Consider the following 23754-nt stretch of genomic DNA (forward strand, 5'->3'; position numbering starts at 1 on the left):
TCAGGCATGCTGGAATGTGATAAGCACAAGTTTATTTTGAATGTTTTCTATACAACAAATGTATAGAAGCTACGGCAAATCTCAGAGTAACACACCAATTGATACATTCGAAGCCTTCACTTGGCATTGACGGGCTACCTAGTTATGGGCAGTGGTTCCCCTAGAAGGCTTTCTTTATCGTAGTGGATTACGCAGCTCTGTGCTTCTCTCATGCTTGCTGTTTATGTTCAGAGCCACACTTTCCCAATTTGGAGCCGAGCAATTCTAAAGTAAATTTAATCCATATAGAGAACTGATTGGCCAATTTAGATCCGTAAGATTTTCACTGGCACTTTCCTCCATGAACTCTAGATAATTTTTTTTTTTAAGTCAATGCTTCATTCTCCCCCTGCGGACACACATGGAGGGCTCAAACAGCAAACTCGAAACAAAAAAATATTTCATTTTGCACTTTCCTAAATAAATGAAGCTACTCTAGCCTTGTGGAAGTTGGATACAATGATGCAAATATCCATCTAACTATATATTTATATATTCCACAGAGAGAAAAATTGCAGTAATACTCCCTTGATGAAACTCTCTCCATCTACGCCAACCTATGCCACTTTCTGCCTTTTAGAACTCAGTCAGTAACATCTAACTGAAAATTATTTTTCATTATATTGGTTCAAATGAGGTTGTAAATCTCAAGGAAATTCTTGCCTTCAAAAAACAAGCATTCAAAAAATATTTGGTGCCTCATTTATCTGAAAAATGATGTTATCAGTCCTACCTTTAAGATTTTCACTTAAACACACACACACATATACACACTATTATTTATATATACATATATAAATAATTATAGGCATTTGTATATGTATTTAATGTAATTTTATATTTATATATAATTAGATATCTGTACTCATGCCTATGTTAGAGAGCTCCATTTACTCTCCAAAGTCCTTGACGGGGCCACATCTTACTCGTCCCCTAAAAGTTCCATGCATACAGTAGGCACTCAATAAACGTTAACTTGGAAAACAGTTTACAAAAATAACACTTTTTATAAAGCCACCAACCAATATTCTTTGTCTGCACAAGATGTTTCCAACTTTTCTTACTTTCCTTCTGAGAAGATTACAAAACAGAATCAAGTTTTGACATGCTTTTTATAGAAAATTCTAGAAAAGAGACAAGGCAAGCTGAAATTAACAAAAAATTTAAATGGACACTTGAAGGTGGCGTGCTTCCTATATGTTTCCTTCTTTCTTACTTGACATTCCAATTATGTCTAAATCACACTGGAATACAAACTATCAAGATCGATTAATTCCTTTTGGCAGATCTTACAGAGACGAATGACAGACCTGCGATGTCCTTTAGCTTTCGGTGGAAATCTGAGCAGCAGAAGGAAACAGTGGCCACTGCACAGAATGATATGCCCTAAGGAATACAGACTACACCTGGGGTTCTCAACTGACTGGCTTTCTGGTGACTTTCTCCCGTCTTTGGCCATTTTGATGTGTATTTGGAGAGAGACAAACTTTTGCCACATCTCTGCCAGGATAGTTATATAATTAGAAGCCATGCAACATATTTTTCCTTTTTCATTTCTATTTTGTGTTCCATTGCCTTTACTTCAGCTGCTCCAAAAATGTAGGGACCCTATTTAGTTCCCTTTAACCAGGAAAATCAGATTTTTGGAATACATTATTTACCCACTATCCTCGAGAGCAAGCCATTACTCAATTTTCTTCACAATATCTAATACAAAATTCCACTGGTGCCTAAGGATGTTAAGTCTATTGGTGCTTGCTCCATTGATAATTTTCCAAAAGTTGTAAGTACTTAAAACTTTCAAGACTTTCTGCTACTGCAAGTTCTGTTTCTTGCCAAGAGTATCTAAACATGGCAAATCCAGATGATTACTTTGGGGACAAACATGTCAAAATAAACATAAGTTCAATAATACAATTTGGATGAATGAGGGGCACTATCTCAGGATACACATTCATTCACATGCCGTCTTCACACTGACACTTCATCTGTGAAGTACTTGGTCACTGACTGATAAATGAGGGGCCAGACCACATTCCTCTGTGATCTGAGACTTAGGTTGACAATTATCCAGCAAAGTGATCTCTGACTTCAACTTCAGGCACCTACAGCCAGAAATGTGTTTCTGACTATAGGTGATGCTGGTTATCTTGGTTAGTCAGCACAGCAAAAAGTGTAATTCTAGTATCTGAAAAACAAGGTAATTGAATCTAATGCTATTTGGATAGTATTAATCTGTTTACATTTGCAGTGTTTAGTCATTCATGATTCAGAAATAAAATCCAATAATATTTCTGAAGCAATGAAATTTAGGGAAACTGACTTGTGACTCATTCTAAACTATGACAGATGAGAAACAGAAAATCCAATACATCAACAAGGAAAAAAACAAAGTTAGACCTTTTTTTTTTGTATTATATGCCACAGAGTAGAGACAAGGAGAAAAGACAAAAATAAGAATCTAGTTGCAACTGTCTCTAGATTATCCAAACTCATTTGCACTGGGAGAGATAGTCTGTCTTTTTCTACATCACACAATCTCATGTACAAAAGTTAATCAGTTTTTCCAATCATAATTTGCCTTCAAAGTGATTCCCTTCCAAATTCATGTCCTTGGAAGGTAGTTAATAACAGGGAATTTAAAGACAAAATATCAAGTTCATGAAAGTTAAAATATAAAGTGTGTAAATTTGATTCACTCCTTTAGGATTACAAAATGAAAAGCTTTATAGCTGAAGATCAAAATTTATAGTTCTTGGGCCTATATTACTTAACAACCTGTAAGTGAACTTAAAATTTTAAAAATCATGTTTAAGTTAACAAGTAACTGAAAAATAAAAATCAGTGATTTCAAATCCCAATTCAGGTTTCATAAACAGGGTATGTATGTTTCCTATGTTTAATATTATATGTACAATCACACACCCTTATTTATATAGGTTTGTTTATATGAATATATAGTTTTGCATTTATATTTATTTGTAGTGAAACACGTCTCAACTATGTTGGATTTCTGTTGGAAATCTAAGAAGAAACCCTTCTTGGTGCATGATGTTGAGGTGGGCCAATTTTTTTGCATATAAGAAAGCACACGATAGCAAAATAATGTTCTTTGGAAATGATTTTTTAAATTGGCCACACATGTGACTGGATAATTTCTTATCAAGCTAAATAAACATGATTCATTCTGGCAATTTTTCAGACAGCACACAGAAACAGTCTGAATGCATTTTATCATGATAAATTTATAACTGCTTTCCTGAAGCACAGCATACTTTTATCAGAACATTATATATATATTTATATTTTGACTGGGAAATATAATGCTTCTTTTTAGTCTTCTATATTCTTAATAACCATTTCTAAATGTTTTTGAAGATTTTTTAAAGTTTTAATTTTAATAATTCCCCAAATATGAAATTATATCTTAATTCTCCATCTTCACTTTAGTTACATGCATGAAAAAGCATGGTATTTCTGATTCAGTTTTAGAGTTGAAGTATAGTGGTCTGGCATGGGAAGGAAAAGATTCCATGTGATGGACATCGGTTTACAACTAGAAATGCACTGATTTTATCTTTTTGGAGTATATAGAATAATAAAAAAATTAAATTACAATGCAAAGAGGAAGCTGAAAGCAGCTAACATTTACCTATATATTTAAAAGACAGTATCACTGAAGTACCATATAGAAACACCAGGGCACATACCATAATACACACTTTAGTGAATTTTTATAATGCATAAGAAATGACCTGGGCTATGTGGCCTTGGGAAAGTACTTGGTTTCTCTGTGTACCTGTCCACAAATAAGATATAGAGTCCTACCCAGCTCTAAAGTGTATAACATGTCTCCTATACTAAAACAGAGTCAGGAAAAGCAACTTGCCAGAGATTTTCACATTTTTCAAGGTACCTAACCCAAACTAATGACAAAAAACAAGCACTAGGTCAAGACTTCCAGTGTTGTAAAGACCTGGAAACCTGAAACGTTGAGGTTTCTCAAAAGGAAACGTGGATTCTGAATGCAAACTTGCATCTACTTTGTAAGAACACAATAAAATAATTACAAGCGCTAGGAAGAAAAGAAAAAGCCAAAGCTAAAAACTATAACATGCTCTAACTTATTTCTGAACAAAGGACAAATTGCTCTATTTAAATCAATGAGAACTGTGGTTAAATTTTGGATAAAAGTAAAGCACAGTGGAGGATCTTAAACTCTGGTTGGTAATAGATAGGGGGGCATTTAGGCAAATGTTCTCTTTTTAGTTTGTTAACTATAAAATGGACTGATAGTCACTATCAAAGAAGACGATAACAGTAATTTAATTAAATTTGCCAGTAAGCAGACTCCAACTCCATGCTTACAAAAATTAGCTTTTGTTTCTTTTAACATCAAAAGCTTGAAGGGGGCCTGAAGTCACTGTCAGTGTTTGCAACATGAAGTGGCGGGGGGCGGGGGGAGCCTGTGCTTCCGGTTTTCCTCCTTTCACACTTTCAGGTTGGTGTACTAACCAGGATGCGTGTTGTTTTAATGGTTCACCTGGAGCGCAGGGCTGCTGGCGAAGATAAGAGGAGGAATGGGGAGAGAAGTGTTATTGAGCTGCCTTGCAGAGTCTCTCTTAATCAGGCCAGGTGACAAGAGAGGTGAGGAAGGCATGTCCCGAAGTGGGCAAGCTCACCTGTCATTACTATTATGATAATTATATGCTTGTCTACTTACAAGATTTATGATGAGCTCTTTAAGGGTAGGAACAGCTTGTTATTCTTTCCACACCTCAGTGCATGGTACCCGGTAGACACCATGTATGTATAAAAGGGTGAATAAAAGACTCCCATCTCCTTTGGTACTTCCTTCTCCCACGACTTTCATGTGTGAGGAGAGTGATTAGTTTAGGAAGTTCCTTAGTTAAAACTTCAGTGGCTCCCTTGAATCTTCCTCCTTAAACTCATTCACACCTTTGGATCAATTACTTTGATCTCATAATCCACACAAGGGCCTGCATTTCATGATTCACAGAGGAGGCCTCAGATTGGAGGGCTGGGCACTTTGGACTATTGAAAGTAGCATTTGGGGGCTCACAGACCAAGGAAAGTGCCTGAGGTGTTCAGGAGCAGTTATACAGAACCAGGGTGGTTACCCATATAGAACATCTACTTCCCAAGCCCATCCTGAGGGATCTGACAGGACAGGCCACAGATGTTTTTTTGTAAACATTTAGCACTTATAAACACATGGCAGCTTGGGGAAACCGGTGTTTTGGAGATCAATCTGGAAGCTGCACATTCCAGCTTCTCTCGAGTTAACTAACCTGTACTATGTGGTCCAGGTTAGCTGTCCTTTGTGTGTTAAAACCCAATTCCTGCTTCTCCATAGTGGGAGGAGGAAAAGAGAGGCGAGAACGAAGAGAAGAGAGAGGAGGCCACACCCTGGGACCTCCATTCCCCTAGTTCTCTATCATTAGCGTGGGCTAGTGTAGCTTTCATGGAATTTCCCACATCATAGGATATTTCGAATATGTTCCCCTGCTCTCCCCCACCTCCCTCCCATGCCAATCAGTTAATCAACTCACACCCTCTCTTCCAAGCTTGGAACACAGGCTTAGCCCTCACAGATCAACTCTGGAGCCAGACAATTACCTACCCGCCTTCTTCTGAATATTTATGCCCAAATGCCAAGATGTCGGATGCTCGTCCACTCCCATCACAGACAACGACGGGCACGGGAGGGGTGTCTCTAAGGTACTCCAGGACAATTGAGATCACGTTGGGTCCTCCTTCCACGATGAGCGCCACCACCGGAACACCTTGACCGATTCCTGCATTTAAAAAGGAAAAGAAAACGAAAAAAAAGAGAAAAGAACACAAAGCCAGCAAACCAAAGAAACAAAAAGAGAAACAAAAAGCACAAACTAAAATTACTGAGCACAGGGGAGGTAACAACATATGAAGGGATAACATATGGAGTGGAAATTTACAGAAACCCTTTGGCAGAATTTTCCCCCCAGAGAGTTTCTTCAATTTTACCCTCTCCCCGCAATTCCCAGGGTGGTGGGGTCAGTTAAGGCACTGATGACCCTACTTCACAGGGGAGGCAGAGAGAGAGGAGGGTGAAAAAGGAATTAGTTAGTAGATGAAGCACTGGATCAGCAGGCAAAAGATTAGAATCTAAACGTGATCCTAGGCAAGTCTCATATGGATCCAACGGTTCAGTTTCCTATATGAAAAGTGGGAAGTTAAAAAAAAAAAAGCCACCTTCCTGAAGTCATCAGAGTGCTAAGAAAATGCCTAAGTGTTTCTTTTTATGAAAGACTGTCAAAATCAACTCGGGGTATAGTTTAACTTGTTAAATCAACTACTGGCTAAACTGGGGGGGGGGGGCTATCTCTTTCTGACCATTGGTGATTAGCTTGATTATTGATTCTTAACAGTCATAATAAATTACCCAGGAGACATGACATCTATCATCTGCCATTACTGTGTCCTTCACCAGTGAGCCAGTTGCCAGGCAACTGATGGGTAAATATTTGCTGAATTCAGTTGAATTAAGGGACTTCAAGCTATTTATGCTGAGCCATAGACATTGCTGTTTGCAAATAAAAAAACTGCTCTAACATCAGCACTTACGTATGTTCAACCTAACATAGTAAAGAGAAGTACTAAAAACAAATGTCTGTGAGAGACACAATGAGAAAGAAATTAGCTTTCAAGTGACATCTCAAGTATCGTCATTGTTCACTGAGTAACTTCCTGTTGCTCATTTTGGTGCCACATTGTATTTTCTCACTCTGTCTTCTTAGAATAGTTAGGAAATTGGGCAGTGTCATAAAAATGATATGATTTTGTAGGGTACACAGAGCACTTATCTTAAAAAAGAAAGATTCTGTACCACTTCTCTAAATATGAACTAAAAAAAGCCCTTAGTCATCCCCGTCCACCCTCTTCCCTCCTCTGCTATGGTTTTTATCTTTTATCAAGAAACTGCTTCCCTATGAGAAATGATAGTTTGGGGTTTGATTTCTTGCTCCACTAAGAGATTTTATTAGACTGTGTGACCTGTTTTACTTCTAAAGTCTAAGTACATCAGTCTCTTAGGGCCTTATCTCTTCTAAGTCAGTGTTTTTCACGGTTTTTCATCTGAAAAGAATGGTCCAAAAAGCCAGTTCCACACACACACACGCACACACACACAGACACACACAGACACACACACACACACACACACACAAAGAGTGCTGTTTTAAATCTACATTTTAAAAATGTAAGAAAATGACAATTGTTGAGGGAAGAAGACACGATTTCTTTTTGTTGCCCAGAAGGAACTGGGAGAGAGAGATGACCTGTATTCCCATCAGAGTTTCTGTGGTTAGGGAGTTTTTGAGAATTACTCCTTCAGATCCAAGGAGAGGGAAGTCAAAGGTCATGCTCTCCAACTTTGACCCAGAAGCCCTAATAACTCAGACAAAAGGCCACTTTAAAGCTCTGTTTGGGTGTCTATAAAGAGACACCTTCTTCATTGCCGTTGATTATCAGGATTAAGTAAGTCCCTATTGAAAGGCACTTTGAAGATTAAGGGCTAACTTGAAATGTTAATACAGCACATTTCTTTCAGAGGAGAATTTTCTGACATAAAAAATACCCACCCCTATATGGATTTAATGTGCCTTAGAAAAGGCACAATAAAAGTTGTTTTATAATTTATTTATGTTTAAGGTTATTTTATAAGGTATTTCCTAAAGTATTGTGCTATTTAGTTTTCCCCTTTGCTTTTCTTTAACACATGCTCCCCTATTGTTTCATATCCAGGGACAATACACTATACCTACTGGTTTATACCAAATGATAATATTTAGACTATTTCTAGGATCTTCTTCTAAGAGAGGCCTTGGCCTAATTCTGATTCTTGAGTACTGATTCTATCAGTGGATCTTTACTTCAACTCACAGACCAACTGTGATCCACTCATGAAGGAAGAAGTCATAAATGGACCTGCTAGAATGTTCCAGTGATCTAGAATCTACCAGACAATAGGCAAGATGGCTGGAAACTCTCCTCTCTTTGAGAGGAAATGTAAGTCCAAAGAATCAGTTTTCATACGAAGATTTGAAAGCAATAAACTGTCAGTTGATTTTCTGTCAATGTATTTGTCAATAAATCAAGTTGTTGTAACTTCTAGAAATATAGAAGCATTTAGATGGTCAGATTTCCTATATTTGGAATGAAGCTGTAATCAACTAAAATGATGAAAACAACTATATTGATTAGGGTATATATATTCCAGGGCTAAAAACTAGATGAAGCAAAGTATCAAAATATCTATTTTTTCATAAATTGAATATATCCAATATATCTATGCCTCCGAATTCTCTCCCATTTCTGTTAGTGATAATACATAGAAATTTGTTCCATAGACAATAAAAACCCTTATAGCCTAAAACAAAAGCATTTTTGACTTTCTTAGTTACGGGTAGTAGAGAATCAGACCACCATGCCTAAAAAATAAGCTTTGTATAAATTAAATTTGCCAATTTATGGTAACATTAAGCCTTTTTGTCAACACACACATACAAACATATTGCCTTTGTTTCTGAGAAAAAAAAAAGATATCAAATAATCAGTAATGACTTAAAGCAATGATTCTTAGCCTATTTTTTGGACACAAGGATCTTTGAATACTTTTGAGAATCTGAAGAAAGCTAATGACCATTTTTCCAGAAAAATAAATGCACATTGAACAGTCAGAAAAATGTTTTGTGCAATTTCAAGATTTCATGGATCCTTGAAGCCTATTCATAAGAAACTTGCTCATGGACATTTATGAAACCCCACCCTAAATTACACACATTGATATACAGTTGGTCCTCTGTGCATGTGGGTTCCACATCCATGAATTCAACCAACTGTGGATTAAAAATTGAAAAAAAATTCCAGAAATTTCTAAAAAGCGAAACTTGAATTTGCCAGGCACTGGCAACTATTTACCTAGCAGTTATGTTATATTAGGCATTATAAGTAATCTAGAGATGATTTAAAGTATATGGGAGGATATGCATAGGTTACATGCAAATCTCCACCATTTTATATAAGGGACTTAAGCATCTGCAATTTTGGTATTCATGGGGGGCAGGGCTGGAACCAATCCCCCAAGGATACTGAGGGACCTCTCTATACGCAAAGAGCATCAGCTTGTGTTTTTTTATGAAGCTCACTGAGGCCTCTGAAATAAGTTCTAGAAAGGTTTTCTTCAAACAAAATTCAATGTCTGGGGAAACTATATCACATCATTACTACCGAGTTATATTGATTGGCTAAACTTTCCAGGGGGATGCACTGTCTATAGGATCTCTCTCCTCCCATCCTTCATTCCTCTCTCTCTCTTCCTTAATTTTCTTTATTTCTTCTGTTCACACTTTCTTTTCTAAATTACATTTTGGACATAGGATATTTAAAAAAATCTCTAGAGAAATTCACAAATTTACCAATTAGAACTGTTGCATATATGACTTCATTAGTAAAGAAAAAGCTTTTTAAAATATCAAGAATGGGATATATATTTTTAAGTGAAATAAAGAAAACATGTTGGGAATTTACTACAGATTCAGCTGGATTCTTAGGGAACACTGCCATTTTCTTTATGTACACAAAAAAATTAATAAAATTCCTTTGACGAGCCTCACAAATATACAACTTGCTCAGCTGAAACTATGGACTGTTCACAAAAAATAGTTTAAATTTATAGTTTTAAAAAATATAACCTCTATTATTACTAAAATTTTTTTCTTTTTATCTAGATCCCTCAACTTTTTGGTGAATACTTATTCTTTCGGTTTTGGGGAAAGTAGATAAATTCTTCAGTTGATTATAGTAATTTTTTATTTTCTACCACAACCAAAAACTTCTTAGAGATTTCCATTAGAATTTAATTTTGGAGCAACATAGAGTTGCTTAAGCAGGAGGAGGTAAGATATTTGCCACAATCTTTGGCAATTTTGGAACTGGAAGCATTATCACCTACAAAAATGTGGGCTTGAGTAATAGATTTAGCACATACATTCTATAGGATTCCAGGTTGACCTCAAGCTTTCAAATTATAAACTGAACCCCAAATAATTATTCTCTGCAGAAGATAACCTCTTAGACTTTCATTCCATTTTGTTGTGACTGCCATGTAGTTCAGCCTGGGCTCCCAATAATTCAAAAATTGTCAAAATTGGCTTAAACAAAGACTAGGTTGGGTGTTGTGAAGAAGGGAGGTGGCAGGGATAGAGAAATGTCTTAAAATTCCAAAAGACCCTTTTTCCCACCTCTCCCTCTCTTAGTACTGACATAGACTACAATCTATGATCAGTTCAGACACATGTAAAAATATTTGGTAGTTTTTAGTGAAATGCCTGGATAACTCAGAATTTTGATCAAACTAAATTAATACTTCGGTTTCATGTCAACAATACTGTATGTGACCAAAAATGCCAACAGGCCTAAGGAATAACTTATTTATTGTTGGAAAATGGTTCATATTTACAAGGAGATGGAGCATAGAAGACTGATAATTAGCTAAGTCTTAATGACCAAAGCCACAGATCATGTGATTATTATAGTATATGTCATTCAGAAAGGAGACATCAAATTTTACATGAGAGATGACTTAAAGATCTTGAACAGTTCAAGACCAAGTCTGTCAGTGATGGGTAAACATTTCTGTTTGCCAGCTAAGGCTGTTTAGCAATAACATGAACAGTTAACTCACTGGCCTTGCCAGTTCTGGGATTACGTGATTCTTGATGATTTAGTAGTGCGTTTGGAGAATCTGTATGCTTTGAAAGTATAAATATAGTGAGACTTTATCACTATCATTTATGTTGCACAATTTTAAATTTACATTATTAAAATTTGCATACTGTTTAAAATCTTTGAACATGTCCCCTTTATCCAACTTCTCACATGAATAGTCTGATCTTTGATTCAATGATTGACTCTACCAAGAGATATACTGGTCACTATCTCCTATACTTGGACTATAATGGGGCCATAAAAACTCAGTAACCCATTAAGATCTTGTATTTTACAAACAAACTTTACACAGACTTGGGGGGCATTAGCAATTACTGTAGTGATGGGAGGAGAAGCTATTTGTCTCATTTTAATGGGCACCTGTTATTGCCTACTTGAGAAATAATGGCTGAAGCTTGCATAATACCATAGCTTTTTGCAAACAGTTTTAGAATTAGATTCTTGCTTCCTTTAATGCATCTCTTCTGTGGTCTGGAAATTGTGGGATAGATTTATGAAAATTAAATAAAGCTGGTAATCAGCTGTGTTTAACTGACAACACTCAATACTATTCTTGTTTATTAAGTTTAAGGTGCTTCATACAATTAGGAAGATTTCTGGCAAATGAATATTCAGGTACAAATGTAAAATATTACTATACAGAAAAAGAAAATTTTACTACGCTTCCTTCCCCACCCATGATTGGAAATCTTTGAGTTATTAAGGAACAGAGTGAGCCCAAGAAAATATCTAGGGATGACATAACAAAAAAATGCATCTCATTTTATCTAGAATGTCCCTTCAGTCTTCTATGGAAGCAGACACTTTAGATATTTACTTCATGTTTTGGAGATAGAATGCATGATCTATTCAAGAAAACAGAACTATAACTGGAATGTGTCTGACCTTCTTCAGAAAAGGGTAATAAACCTATTTATGTTTTAGTGAATCCTGATGATATACTCAATTGGAATGCCAAACCCAGTTCAAACCAATTACAAATGTTATTATTATCACACTTTTTTTTTTGCCACTATAATTAAGCACCTAAATTGATGCTTAGGAAAACATTTGAAATAAAAAATACTGCACAAACTATTAAGCAGTCAAAATAAAACCACATGTAAGTAGATGCTTCACTTTTAGGCCCTTGTGTTTCTCTAGTGAGAAAGAAATTCCTTAAAAGAGGGCTGGGGTCTTTCCCTGCAGCACAAATTTCCAACCCACTGTAAGACTAAGCAGGGGTAAAAATAATGTGAATTGTTTAAATGTCTTTTTCTGCCATCACCAATCTCTATGGCAGCTCCCTTGTTGATGTTTAACTTAATGGATCCCCTCCATATACAATCTTTCCATATTTAAAGCAAATAAAGTATTCCAGAATAAACATACATGTATGTTTTATCTTGGCATTTAAAATCTCAGCAAATTTGGCTCGAGATATGAGGTTGTCAAGACAGTAAAGATAGAGAGTTTGAATTAATGGAAACACCTCTCTGAGACAGTGATAAAAGACTGAACACTGATGGTGCATACCATTTCTTATCTTGGGGATTAAAAATGTAAAATCTATTGAATTAATATGGCTAATCCCCTTCTTTTGTTTCCAATTTTTTTTTTCTGCTATTGAACCAATATATTTTGTGCATTACTGATGCTGTAGGTATTTTCTTAGGAATCCTGTACTAGCGCCTACCAGATGGTTTTCATTTTGGACACTGCCATCTTGCTTTGCTTCTCTGTGTAGCAACCGAAGGCCAAAGGTGTGGATAAGTGAATTGAATAGGAAATCTTGAAAGCCAACCAAAGAGGTAACTGTGGCATGTGTACTGGACACACCCATCATGTCCTCTCTATCCACATTCCCCTATCAGAGCTGAACTGTCCGCAGCACAGAAGGGCAGCCTTACTTGGCATCTTTCAAAGCTAGTTGGAATAGAGGTAGATTCCAGGCTTGGAGTGGGCCAGATTTGCCTTTCTGGAACTGGAGTGAACACCCTGAACCCAAGGTGAGTAACAGGGAGGGGCTGGGTGGGCATGAGTATTTGGGGAGTAAAGCCTCCGTTAGTGGTGGTGCTGACAGGACCATGTGAGGGCGAACACAAGCAAAGAAGCCTGTATGCAGGAAGAAAAGAAGGGAGCAGAGGGCATCACAGAGGAGAGACCATGTGGCCTGAACGAGAGGGAGGGTAAGAGTGTGTGTGCGTGTTTGGGAGACACAGAGAGAGACAGAGATTGCCTGGATTATTAGTGACTTTTCAGTTCAAAATATAGTCACTTGGCTGTAGTCTCTGCACAGAATCTCGTACAGACCAGGGGTAGACAGCTTTTTTTTTTTTCTTTTTTCTGTAAGGGACTAGAGAGTAAATATTTTAGGCTTTCTAGGACAATAGACAAAATGGAGGACACTGTGCAGGTACTTATATAACAAGAGAGAAAACACACTTATACAGAATGTTTATGGATGAATTTCAAAATACAACTGAATACAATTTTTTTGCATGACAGTTTTACTAATGAGAAAAATGGAATTTTTCTCATGGATGCTGAAATTTGAACTTCATGTAGTTTTCATATCTCACCAAAATATTCTTTTATTTTCAAACATTTAAAAATGAAAAAAGCATTCTTAGCCCATGAGTCATATGGAAGCAGGGCAGGCCGCAGTTTGCAAACCTTCCTAGAGACACATTTCTGTCTCTTTATCAAAATACCCCTTTATCTATTCTGAGTGAGTTCCCCTTCATCACTACCAAACATTCTCCTCCCCAGCCTCACCTCTGCTCACTCCAAGGCAGTCTTCGCCCATCCTTAACCACCCTGAAAGTCCTCATGTGCTCTTTTCTCAGCATGAGGACCCCGGCAGGGAGAGAGGAGTTGAGGGATCTTTGTAAAAGAAAACTTTAGGATAGTAGAGATTTTTTTGTTTGAGGTAGGGCTTTTAGAGGCAATATTCAGGTCGAAATTGGGCGTCAGCCTACTATCTACACAGGTGTCGGGTGAGCCTTCATTTTGGAGCATAACATACTCAAGTGGGAAGCCTGGTACCCGTCATGAGAAGCTGCCCTGCTTCTCTCACTCAGAGAGAGAAGGACTCACCATGTGGTCTGTCAGGGAACTTCACCCTAACAGCAGAAGGGGTTTAGAAGGTCTTCCAAGAGCTCGAAGGCTAAGGGCAGGGAGAGCAATTACTCCTTTCGGAATACCTTTGGCTCCAAAGAGCTGCACCATCTGCTATAAGCCAGCTAGGCTGGGACATCCGCCTGCTCCCTCCCTGGCAATGTGAGCCCCAGGACTGGGGTTTTGCGTCAATTTCAGTGGACTGTCCTGGAAGCACTTCTTCATGCATCACCACTCCACTGTCATCTCTGCCCTACGCTCTGGAAGCCCTGTCATGCCTCAGTCTCTCAGATGAGGTGTTTCCTTAGATTGTGGGCTGCGTGTCTGGAACTGGGCTGAATCTGTCCTGTCCTGTTCTTTGACTCTGATTCTCACTTCCGTGACTACCTCTGCCTTCATTTGTCTGCTGCTTCCTGTTGACCCCCATTTGCCAGCTCAGCATGGCTCACTCTAGCCTATTTTACCTACTAGAAATTTTGACAGCATGTCTAGACTTCACCAAACTAATAACATGTTAGCTGGAACTCTGCATTTCCTAGAAAGGCAGAAATATATCTTGATATGAGTTGATAAACAAAAAATATATTTTAGTATTTCACACAGTATCTAATACACAGAGTTGGCATGCAATTCATAGGGTTGTTTTGAATAATAAATGAGTTATTATTTATAAAGCACTTAGAACAGGGCCTGGCACTTCCACTTGCTGAGAACTATATAGTTAAACACAAATATAAAGATACTTATTTCTATTTATTAAGCTTATAAAAGGTTTCTACTTTAAAGGTATAAATGATTCATGGAGATAAATACATTTTATATATTCAAAACAAAAGGATGTTCTGACAAGTAAATAATTTGAAACATACTTTTCCAAAGTTTGAAATACTCTCTCATGCAGACCAATAACAGGCTTAGGAAGCCAAATTCCTTTATCTTGTATCCAAAAGGTTAAAACTTTCTGCTTTTGGGTAGATGATCTTTCGTGTCACTCTCCAAATGCCTTCTACCAAGGGGCCTCTCCTCAGTACTTCAACAGCTTGTTAAAGTCTTTTGAACTCTGTGGGTTGGATAAAGATGTAAATGCCAAATAACAAAACCCATGAGCGACTTCAAGTATATTATATGCTAACAAACAAACTAAGCTTTTGACTTAATGGAAAAGAGTTACTCCCTAACGGCCAGACAGCTCTGGTTAAAATGTTGTGCCAGGAATGTCTGTATATTTCCAGGACATCCAAGCGATATTCCACGTGAATCACTTCAATAGAAAGGGAACAGCCAGTCCCATGGGCTGTAAGGCAAGTTTCACTCTCATAAAAGGAGAAAGCCAGCATTATTTTCTTTGGAGCCATTGTTTGCAGGATGAATGTTTTAATGTAATTGATCTAAGTCTACAAGAAAACTCGCCCAAACAAAGCTATAGTCTTCTGAGTTTCTGCACTGCTCAAGGCCCACATCAAAAGGCATTCCTTGCCTTCTCAAATGTAAGGTAATCAGAGTTGTTCTAACTCATTTGACTTTATAATTCTTTGCCCACACTCCCCTATAAATATGCCAGGATCTAGGTCCACAACTTGTACAAGTTCCTTTGGCTTCTTGGCTGAATTAGTAAGCAGCAGAGCAGCCAGGGGAATTAAGGATTGAAAAAAACATAGAAAGACCTAGCCTGCAGTGCAGGGCACAGCTGGGTAGGAGAGGCAGAGGGTAAGACAGAGGGAAATGTTGCTGGTGATGACAAAATGGTGTATTAATTTACCCTTCAAAAATAATTTAAAAAAAATCTCTCTGCATTATTTGAAGGAGACTGTAATTACTACTCCCTGCCCCAAATGCTAAAGTTCTACTCCCTCTTTAAGGATCCTGCAGGTCCCAGATTCAAAGACAAGTCTTCCTCAGGCCCCAGCAGAATAAATTATTCTCACTTCTGTGCTCCTATAGCATTTCCTTTTCTAAAAAGCATATGTCAAAGAAAGCATTTTATAAATTTGTCAATAAACTACTATGGTATAAAGAAAAAAATTCTCCTAGTATCTTACATGTCTCTTGAAGTTTTCTCTCATCAAATGACATGTTTGGGCATCCCTGTGAGTAGGCTTAACTCTATTCCCTGCATACCACAGAGTGTTCTACATGTAGTAGTTGCTCACTGAAATTTGAGGTACAAAAGAAAGGCAGGAAGGCAGGATACCGAATTACCTCAAGTGTATCCTGATTTCTCATAGGTTAAATGACAATGTTAATTATTTCCATAGAAATTTTCAAATATTTTATGACAGATACAATTTTCCTTCAATCAACTGACCTGAGATCCAGGGCACTCAGGTCTGATTTAAATTCTCCTAAAGTCAGGAATTTTGCCAAATGCCCAGTTTCTATGCTCATTGGTTTTCCTGTGGACTACGGAGATTGCTTCCTAACTGATTTCTCTGCCTCTGTAACAATCATCACATAACTGCTAGTTATCATCTGTAAATACAGTCTTCTCTATAACAGTTTTTAGTGGGTTCTCATTGCTTATAGATAAAGCCTAATCATTCTGCATGACAGACCAGGCTCACCATATTTTAGACTCAATCTTCATTCACAACCTCCTGTCTCTCCAGAACTTTCCATTCACTCCGATTCTAGTCTCACCTAAAATATCTTCCTGATCCTCCATCTAGGATTATTTTTAAATTTACCTTTAGCCATTGTAATTTTCAGAGATGAGTATCTCTCCCTACTCTCGGTTACATGAGGAGGAATCTTCCCTAAGCACATCCTTGGGTTTTCTATGCTCGTTTTCTCACTTGGTTCCTCGGTAAATTTGAGGAGACTAACTGGATTTGCTCACTCAGCCTCACTCTTCTTCCTTTTGGCATCTTCCTGCCTGCAGAAAGCCTAACAGCTCCCAGCTCCTCCAGAGCCCTATCCCTGCAGGTGTGTGAGGTGGGGTGGGGATGTGAAGACTCACTATGGAATTCTGCCAAATTCTGAGGACTCATTATGTCCACTTGGTCAATAGACTAAAAGCCACGTCTGCAAACTTGTACCCCAACTAAAAATAGTATTTTGAGTTCCATCCACTACTTCTTTGATTTCTCAAAGTGTTCAGAACTTGGATGAAGAGGAGAGGTGCTATTTCTTGTGGCCCTTCAGAAACCCTAACTCAATTGTCAAAGCTCATTTCAAATGTCATTAATTCCTGATGCCCTTCCTAACTCCCTCAGGTAGTATTAATTATTCATTCCTTTGTAATCCCATTGTTTGTTTGTTTATTTTTTTACATATTCTTTGGCAGCTATTTTATTCTGCTTTGCTTTAATGAATGTTTCATCTACTAAATTGTAAATTCTTTGAGACAGAGAGACCCACACCCCTCTTTGACAACATTGTGGTTTCCATAGAGCCTCATACTTAGATGGTAGTTCAAATAAATGCTTGTGAAATAAAATAAAAAGGTGCAATGCCTGGGGTCTATACCTTGGGACTAGTACAGCTGAATGGATGGGAGTAAGTTGGTGGTTATAAAGGGACTGAGTGACCTATCTCAATACTACTGATATATACTACTCCAAGTGGAGATGCCAGCCATGCAAGGGCCTCATGGTGTCCTTTCATAGGTCTTCACTATTGGGCCTTAGTGGTGGTCAGAGACCTAGGAAAGAACATGCTGAGTGACCTGGGTAGGTGTTCATATGCCATTTGTTCATCTGGATCAAGTCTGGAAGAGTCCAGAGTCTTAGGAACTTAAAAAGCCCATTTCAATTCAGCTGTCTTGTACTTTTAAATTGAAGCCTGATTATGTCTCAGGTTTGGACCCAGCTGGAGTGACAACGTGTCCTGGTCCTTGGGGAGAAAGATCTAAACAAAGGTGTACACGCTTCCCCTTACAGGAAGGATGCCCACGAAAGCTATTACTTCCTCCAACTGAAGTGACTAGGGAACTATCTGACTGAAGTGGAAACCTAATTCTGTTCCCCCTGAGAGGATTGATATGTTCCAGCAGCTAAGCTGCTGTAGGCCAGGAGTGACCTTCATTTACCAGCAAAGTTATCAAGGGCTATTAAAATAACCAGCTACCATTATTATGTATGAGACAAAGGCAGGGTACTGATTGTTTGGGATATAGTAACGGTATTTAATCCAATTTCTGACCAACAGTTGGGAAAAGTGATACATTTTTATTTGATTATCTGGGGTATTTTCTAAAAATTGTGTTCCAATCTGATCAAATCTTGACTGTTTCTAAAGCCTCAGTGACAAATATGGTGACAATGTCCTGGGGAACCTTCTTTCCTCTGGTTTTAAGTGTCCCTGTGGAGGGAGCTCCATCAGGGTGACACATCTAGCCCCTTGTCCTTCTCATGCTCCTCTCCACATATAGAACTGAGTAAACTGGTTAGTTGTGACTAATGTCTGTCCATGTTTCTTGACTGGATAGCACTAGTCTATTAAAAGTCTTTCAGTGAGGAGGATTTAGCTTCTTTCTTCCTTTGCCACCATGGACTAGTGCCAGTCAGTGATATTAGTAAAGTTGTTTGCTGCAGACCCAAATTTCTCCTCTGGCTGGCTCTCTGAGGGCTGAGGTGAGCTGACAAGCCCATTTGGCCCTCATACTAAGTCATTATCTCCAACAACTTCATCATTAATAAAAATGATATTCTGATCTCCATCTGCCCAACTCCAGCATCCAATTTCAGTCAATCTGAATCTTGTCCTGTCAAGAGTGAGTTTTAATTTACTAGGCTTTCTCAAGCTCCAACACCATGAATTACAATTCTGTCATTTCTGTTTCTGGCATTCACTTTGCAGTAGCATCTAATTAACTTGAGCCTCTGGTTCAAGTTTGTGAACATGACCTTATTTTTTAAGTGCAAATATGGCTTTCTCTGAAAGACATTTTTTTCTTAATGTCCTTATAGCTCCTTAAAAGGAAACAACAATTGCAATGGATTTTAAAAGCTTATTACAAATGGAGCCCCAAACAAGGTGGCTTATAATTTCTAGGTTGCAGTGAATGGCTTCATGGATTGAAGTCCACTGGGTCAACTGACTGAAGGCAGTTTTTTTCTCCCAGAGAGGAAGTAGCAGCTACTAAGCATCCACCAGGTGCTGGGCACTCAACAGGGTGGGTTATATATGCTCATTCAATCTGCTCACCAACCCTGTGATAGAGAGATTATCATCCCCATTTCACAGTTAAATAAACTGAGGCACTGAGACTAAATCGCATGTCTGAATGAGGTTTCAAACAGAGACCTGTTAGGAAACACGGGGCCTGCACTCCACACTCTGCTGGCTTGTCTCTCGCTAGGGTGACAACGTGATGTATCATATAAATACCAGAATACTCTTGCAAGTGATGGGGTCATCATTAATAACCACTCTGGGATGACAGGTATAAACCAGAACTATTTAATCTTGGAAACCAGTACACATGATTATTCTATCTCTCTCATGTCTTAGGGTCTCAAACTCATTTCTAGCAGATTTTAAAAACATATGCCAATTCCAGATACTGAGAAAGGGGCTTCAGTTTGTTCCCTGTTCTTTGTTCACCTCTTTCTGGCTTAAAAGGGCCACGACTTACTTGTTGCTCCTCCCTGATGTCTGAGATCAGATTTCCAGCTCCATCTAAATAAATCCTAGCTGTTCGTTATCACAGATAGTCCTTCCTCTAGACACACAGAGGGGTGAAGCTCCAGGGAAGGATTAGATCATTAAGCAAAGGAAAATAGCAACAGTACAGCAGCACCTGCATAAACCCTGGAGGGAGAAGATGTCAATTTAAAGTTTCTCTCTATTCTAGCATATCCTTGATGGTGCTGGAAATAAATCCCTTCTACTTTTCTCTCTTACAAATAAATGCCTCATTACATTCTATCACTTAGGCACACTGGAGTGCTGTGATGGGGAACGGGAGACAGTCAAGGCCCAGGGCCATGCAGTGGGGACGCCGGGTCCTTCATCACTGGGGGCGTTTAACCTCATTATCCTACTCTGTCTGGTTTGTGTGAAACAGCCACTTGGCTTATTCTTACTGTTGCCACTAAGAATCATTTGACTGCAATAACATGCATTCCATCATTCTAGAAAATGGGCGATTCTAATGTTACATATAAGAACGTGGCACTCTTAAGGACTGCTCTTAAAAGCCTGAAAAGAACTAGTCTGTATATTGAAAATTATCACAAGAAGGGGTGTGTAGAAATGCACATTTCCAGTTCTCAGCTCCTCATTATCAGTCAGTGTCTGCTCTAGCAGTGGCTCTGAAGCTTAGCATGCTCCAGAATCACCTGGAGGAGCAGTTAAAACCCACACTGCTGCTGCTCCCCTACCCACCAGAGCTTCGTATCAGCAGGTCTAGAATGGGACTTGAGAGTGTGCGTTTCTAACAAGTCCTCAGGTGATGCTATTGTTGCTGGTCCCCAGACCATACTTTGAGGACCACTGCCCTAGCATAAAGCTGTAAGGAGTGGAGACTTTTCCCTGTGAAAAGAAGTGAAATTGAAGATGTGCCCCCTGGAATAAACCAAGATGAAAGCCCATGGAGTAGGATTGAAATGCCCCGTTTATATTCCCAAAAGTCTATTTTAAAGCCTGAACAGGAGTTAGCAAACTTTTTCTGGACAAGGCCAGATAGTAAATATTTTCAGCCTGGCAGGCCAGATGGTCTCTAACGCAAGTGCTCAACTCTGCCGCTGTAGCACGAAAACAGCCACAGACAGAAGAATGAGTGTGGACAAGACTGTGTTCCAATAAAGCTTTATTTACAAAGATGAATAACATGCTGGATTTGGCCCACAGGCCATAGTTTGCCAACCTTTGAGTCTAACTAATGTGATAAATATGATTCATATGTGGCAACATCTGTTAGTTTTGCCAAGCCCAAGTCTGCCTATGATCAATGAGAAACCAACCAAGCTGACACACTCCCTTGCTGGTCACATCCACTCACATGGTTTCGTATACTGTCTACACATGGACAACTTCCATGTTTATAATGCCAGACCAAATATCTCCACTGAACTTCAGTCTCACATAATCACATCCTTCTCAGTGTCTCCACACACACTATGAGGCATCTCCAATTTGACGTACCCAAAGCCAAGCTCCTGATATTGTCTCGTGCCTACCATCCCCACCCCTGTAGTCTTCCCCAGCCTAGAAAGCAGCAACTCTATTCTCCTAGCTGATCAGCACCCAAGCCTGGAGCTATGCCAGATCAATCTCGCCTGCTTTACCTTCAAAGTATAGCTTGAATATGACTACTTCTCATCTCCTCAACTGCTACCACCCCCAGACCAAGCCACCACCAGCTTTTGCCTGGATAATTGCCATTTTCTCTTGAACAGCATCTCTGCTTTCATCTCTGCTCCCAATTCAGGCTACTCTCAGCTCAGCAGGTAGAGTGATTCATTGAAATCTACAAGACCACTCATTCCTTTGCTAGAAACTCCACAAGCTCCCATTTCCCACAGAGTGAACGTGAAAGTCAGGGGTCTTACAGTCTTCCCTGGACTTGGCCTTCTTCCTTCCCTGGCTTCCTCTCTCACCCCTCTCCTCTTTCAGTCCACATGGCCATGCAGGCCTCCTGATGTGCCACAAACATGCTGCCCACATTCCTGCCTCAGTGCCTTTTCATTGCTATTTCCTCTGCTGGAAGTGATCTCCCCCAAGACATCACACAGCTCGCTTCCTCACTTCCTCCATATCTCTCCTCAGATATCCCCTTTTCAGGGAGGCCTCCCTCTACTATACTGAAAATTGCAGCCCCTTCCCTGCACTCCGCTTCCTGCCTTCTCTGATGTATCTCTCTCCCCAGCACTTATCGCTATGCGACACGCTACATATTTTACTTATTTATTTTCTGTCTCCTACTCCAGTGTGAGCTCCACGAGGGCGGGGTTAGCACAGGTGTCTGGGCTGAGGGGGCCTGCCGTGAAGTGCACCTCGGGATGCTGAGCCCTGGGCACGGAGATGCCACCACAGCAAAGATCCTGCTGGCTTTACAGGGCCAGGGGCCCCCAGAGCTTTCCACCTGGGGGGGCACCAAGCAGGCTCAGACCGTGGTTATTATAAGGGGTAACCTTGACTGAGGGAGGTTAAGAAGCCCTATTCCAATTTTCTAGGTGCACTGTGAGCGTAAGATGCGGGATGGGGGAAAGCAAGGAGAGTAGGGTGGGGAGACAAGAGAAGAGAGGAAAGAGGGAGAGAGGTGGGGGTAGATGGGAGACGGGGGCAGAGAAGAAGAAAGGAGAGAGGGAGGGGGAGGGCTAGAGAAGGGAGAGAAAGAGGGTGGGACAGACCTAATAAAGAACTGAATTTATCAAAGCTAGATGGAAAGGGGGCTTGGAATTGGATTTATTTGAATTAAGGAAAATTGTTATCATGTGACATTTCCTACATATCTAAATTTATGAACAGTAATTTGTACTCATGACAATGATTATTACTTGAATAGTGGAAATAAATAAATCAACAAAATAAACACTGCCCCATGCATACCAAGAAAAGAGAACTGAAGAATGGAAATACAGGGTGAAGAGAACTTTCCACTTCTCCACAAACTCCCCCACGATTTCATAATAAATTCTACTGTGTACCAGAGTCAACACTCACTTCCTGTGTGCTCCCTCTGGGTGGAAGAAATGCTGCTAATGAGGAAGGGTTCAGCTCAGATTTGTCTGATGACCATAAAAGCTGACTCCTCAATCCTCATCCCCCTGTTTCAGCAAAGGTGCACTTGCTCTTTTCATCCTACCTCATTCTGGCAGGAACTGCCCACAGAACCGCATGTGGACCCAGAGACGCCAAGGCTCATTAGCCAACAAGAACTGTTGATTCCTCTGACTGAGATTTAGGACCTCAGTGTTTGCCTGCAGGGCTGTGGCATGTGGGGCTCCACACAGCTTGTGAGATCTGGCCTCCTTGCAGAACAGGGACAGCCTGTTCAGTGAGGGTAAGAGCTGCTTGTTTGCTTCAGCAATGGATGCCAAAAAAAAAAAAAAAAAAAAAAAAAAAAAAAAGCAGTGTGCTTATTTGGCCAATATTAGGGCATAACATCTCTATTTTTTTCAAATCTCTCAGGGGTTAATGATCTTTAGCTGAGGGTTCAAGTTAAAAGATTTTTATTGGATTAAAACTTATTTTATTACTGACATCTTGGGAGCACTATTTCTAGCCATCTTCCAAGCCTGTATGAAATCTGCTTGACTTTTATATCCACTAGTTTCAATGGCTTGAAATGATCCAAACAATATTTTGAAAGGATGGGCAAATTATTTTAAATCCTGGAAAGGGGCTTTGAAGGGTCCTATGCCAAATTCCCTGGCCTTACTCATCTCTAATGAATTAAACCCTTAGCCCACTTTTTTTTTTAAAGACCCCTAGAGAATAAGATACCTTATCTTCTCTAAATATATCCCACCGTAAAATTGTTGATTATGGCAGAAAAGTACTCAGTCAGCACAGGTTTTCCCATCTATTTTATGTTTGTCTAAACTTTCTAAAGTTAGCTATGCATTTCTACTGAATGGTTGATCCTAATCTAGACCGAAAAGTGGCCACAGGCAATTATCACTTTAGGTAAGTGGGGAAAAGTCAATGCTTATTCCTTTTTCTGTGCAAACAGAAATAATGAAGCCATGATGGCATAGGCTGCTACAAAAAATGTATATCGTTAGATTCTCTATATCCACAAGATGGAAATGATTTAATAACAAGCATGATTCAACAGAAACGCAGTCAAATTTCCAGAATAAATGCTTTTATGCCTATGACAGTTGGAAGTATGCATGATAGTCTTTGCCTGTGCATGTTCACCTTTATTCTCCTTGA

The 23754-nt window shown here is 39.1% G+C and overlaps 1 protein-coding gene across 8 annotated transcripts in view; it reads right to left on the reverse strand.

Moving 5' to 3' along the window:
* TRPM3 (transient receptor potential cation channel subfamily M member 3) overlaps positions 1-23754 on the reverse strand; it is a 259670-nt gene that overhangs the window by 188157 nt on the left and 47759 nt on the right. For 7 of the 8 annotated variants that reach the window (XR_012506377.1, XR_012506376.1, XR_012506375.1 and 4 more), the window contains one exon: positions 5684-5858. Coding sequence is in view for 3 of the 8 variants with exons in the window: in XM_074361686.1 (XP_074217787.1) it covers positions 5684-5858 (175 nt within the window). In the remaining 5 variants the exon portion in view is untranslated. Of the gene's footprint in view, positions 1-5679; positions 5859-23754 lie in introns of those variants that run through there. The other variant, XM_074361688.1, reaches the window with a different exon arrangement.

Source organism: Camelus bactrianus, chromosome 4 (genome assembly GCF_048773025.1).
Source record: "Camelus bactrianus isolate YW-2024 breed Bactrian camel chromosome 4, ASM4877302v1, whole genome shotgun sequence".
NCBI lineage: Eukaryota > Metazoa > Chordata > Mammalia > Artiodactyla > Camelidae > Camelus > Camelus bactrianus.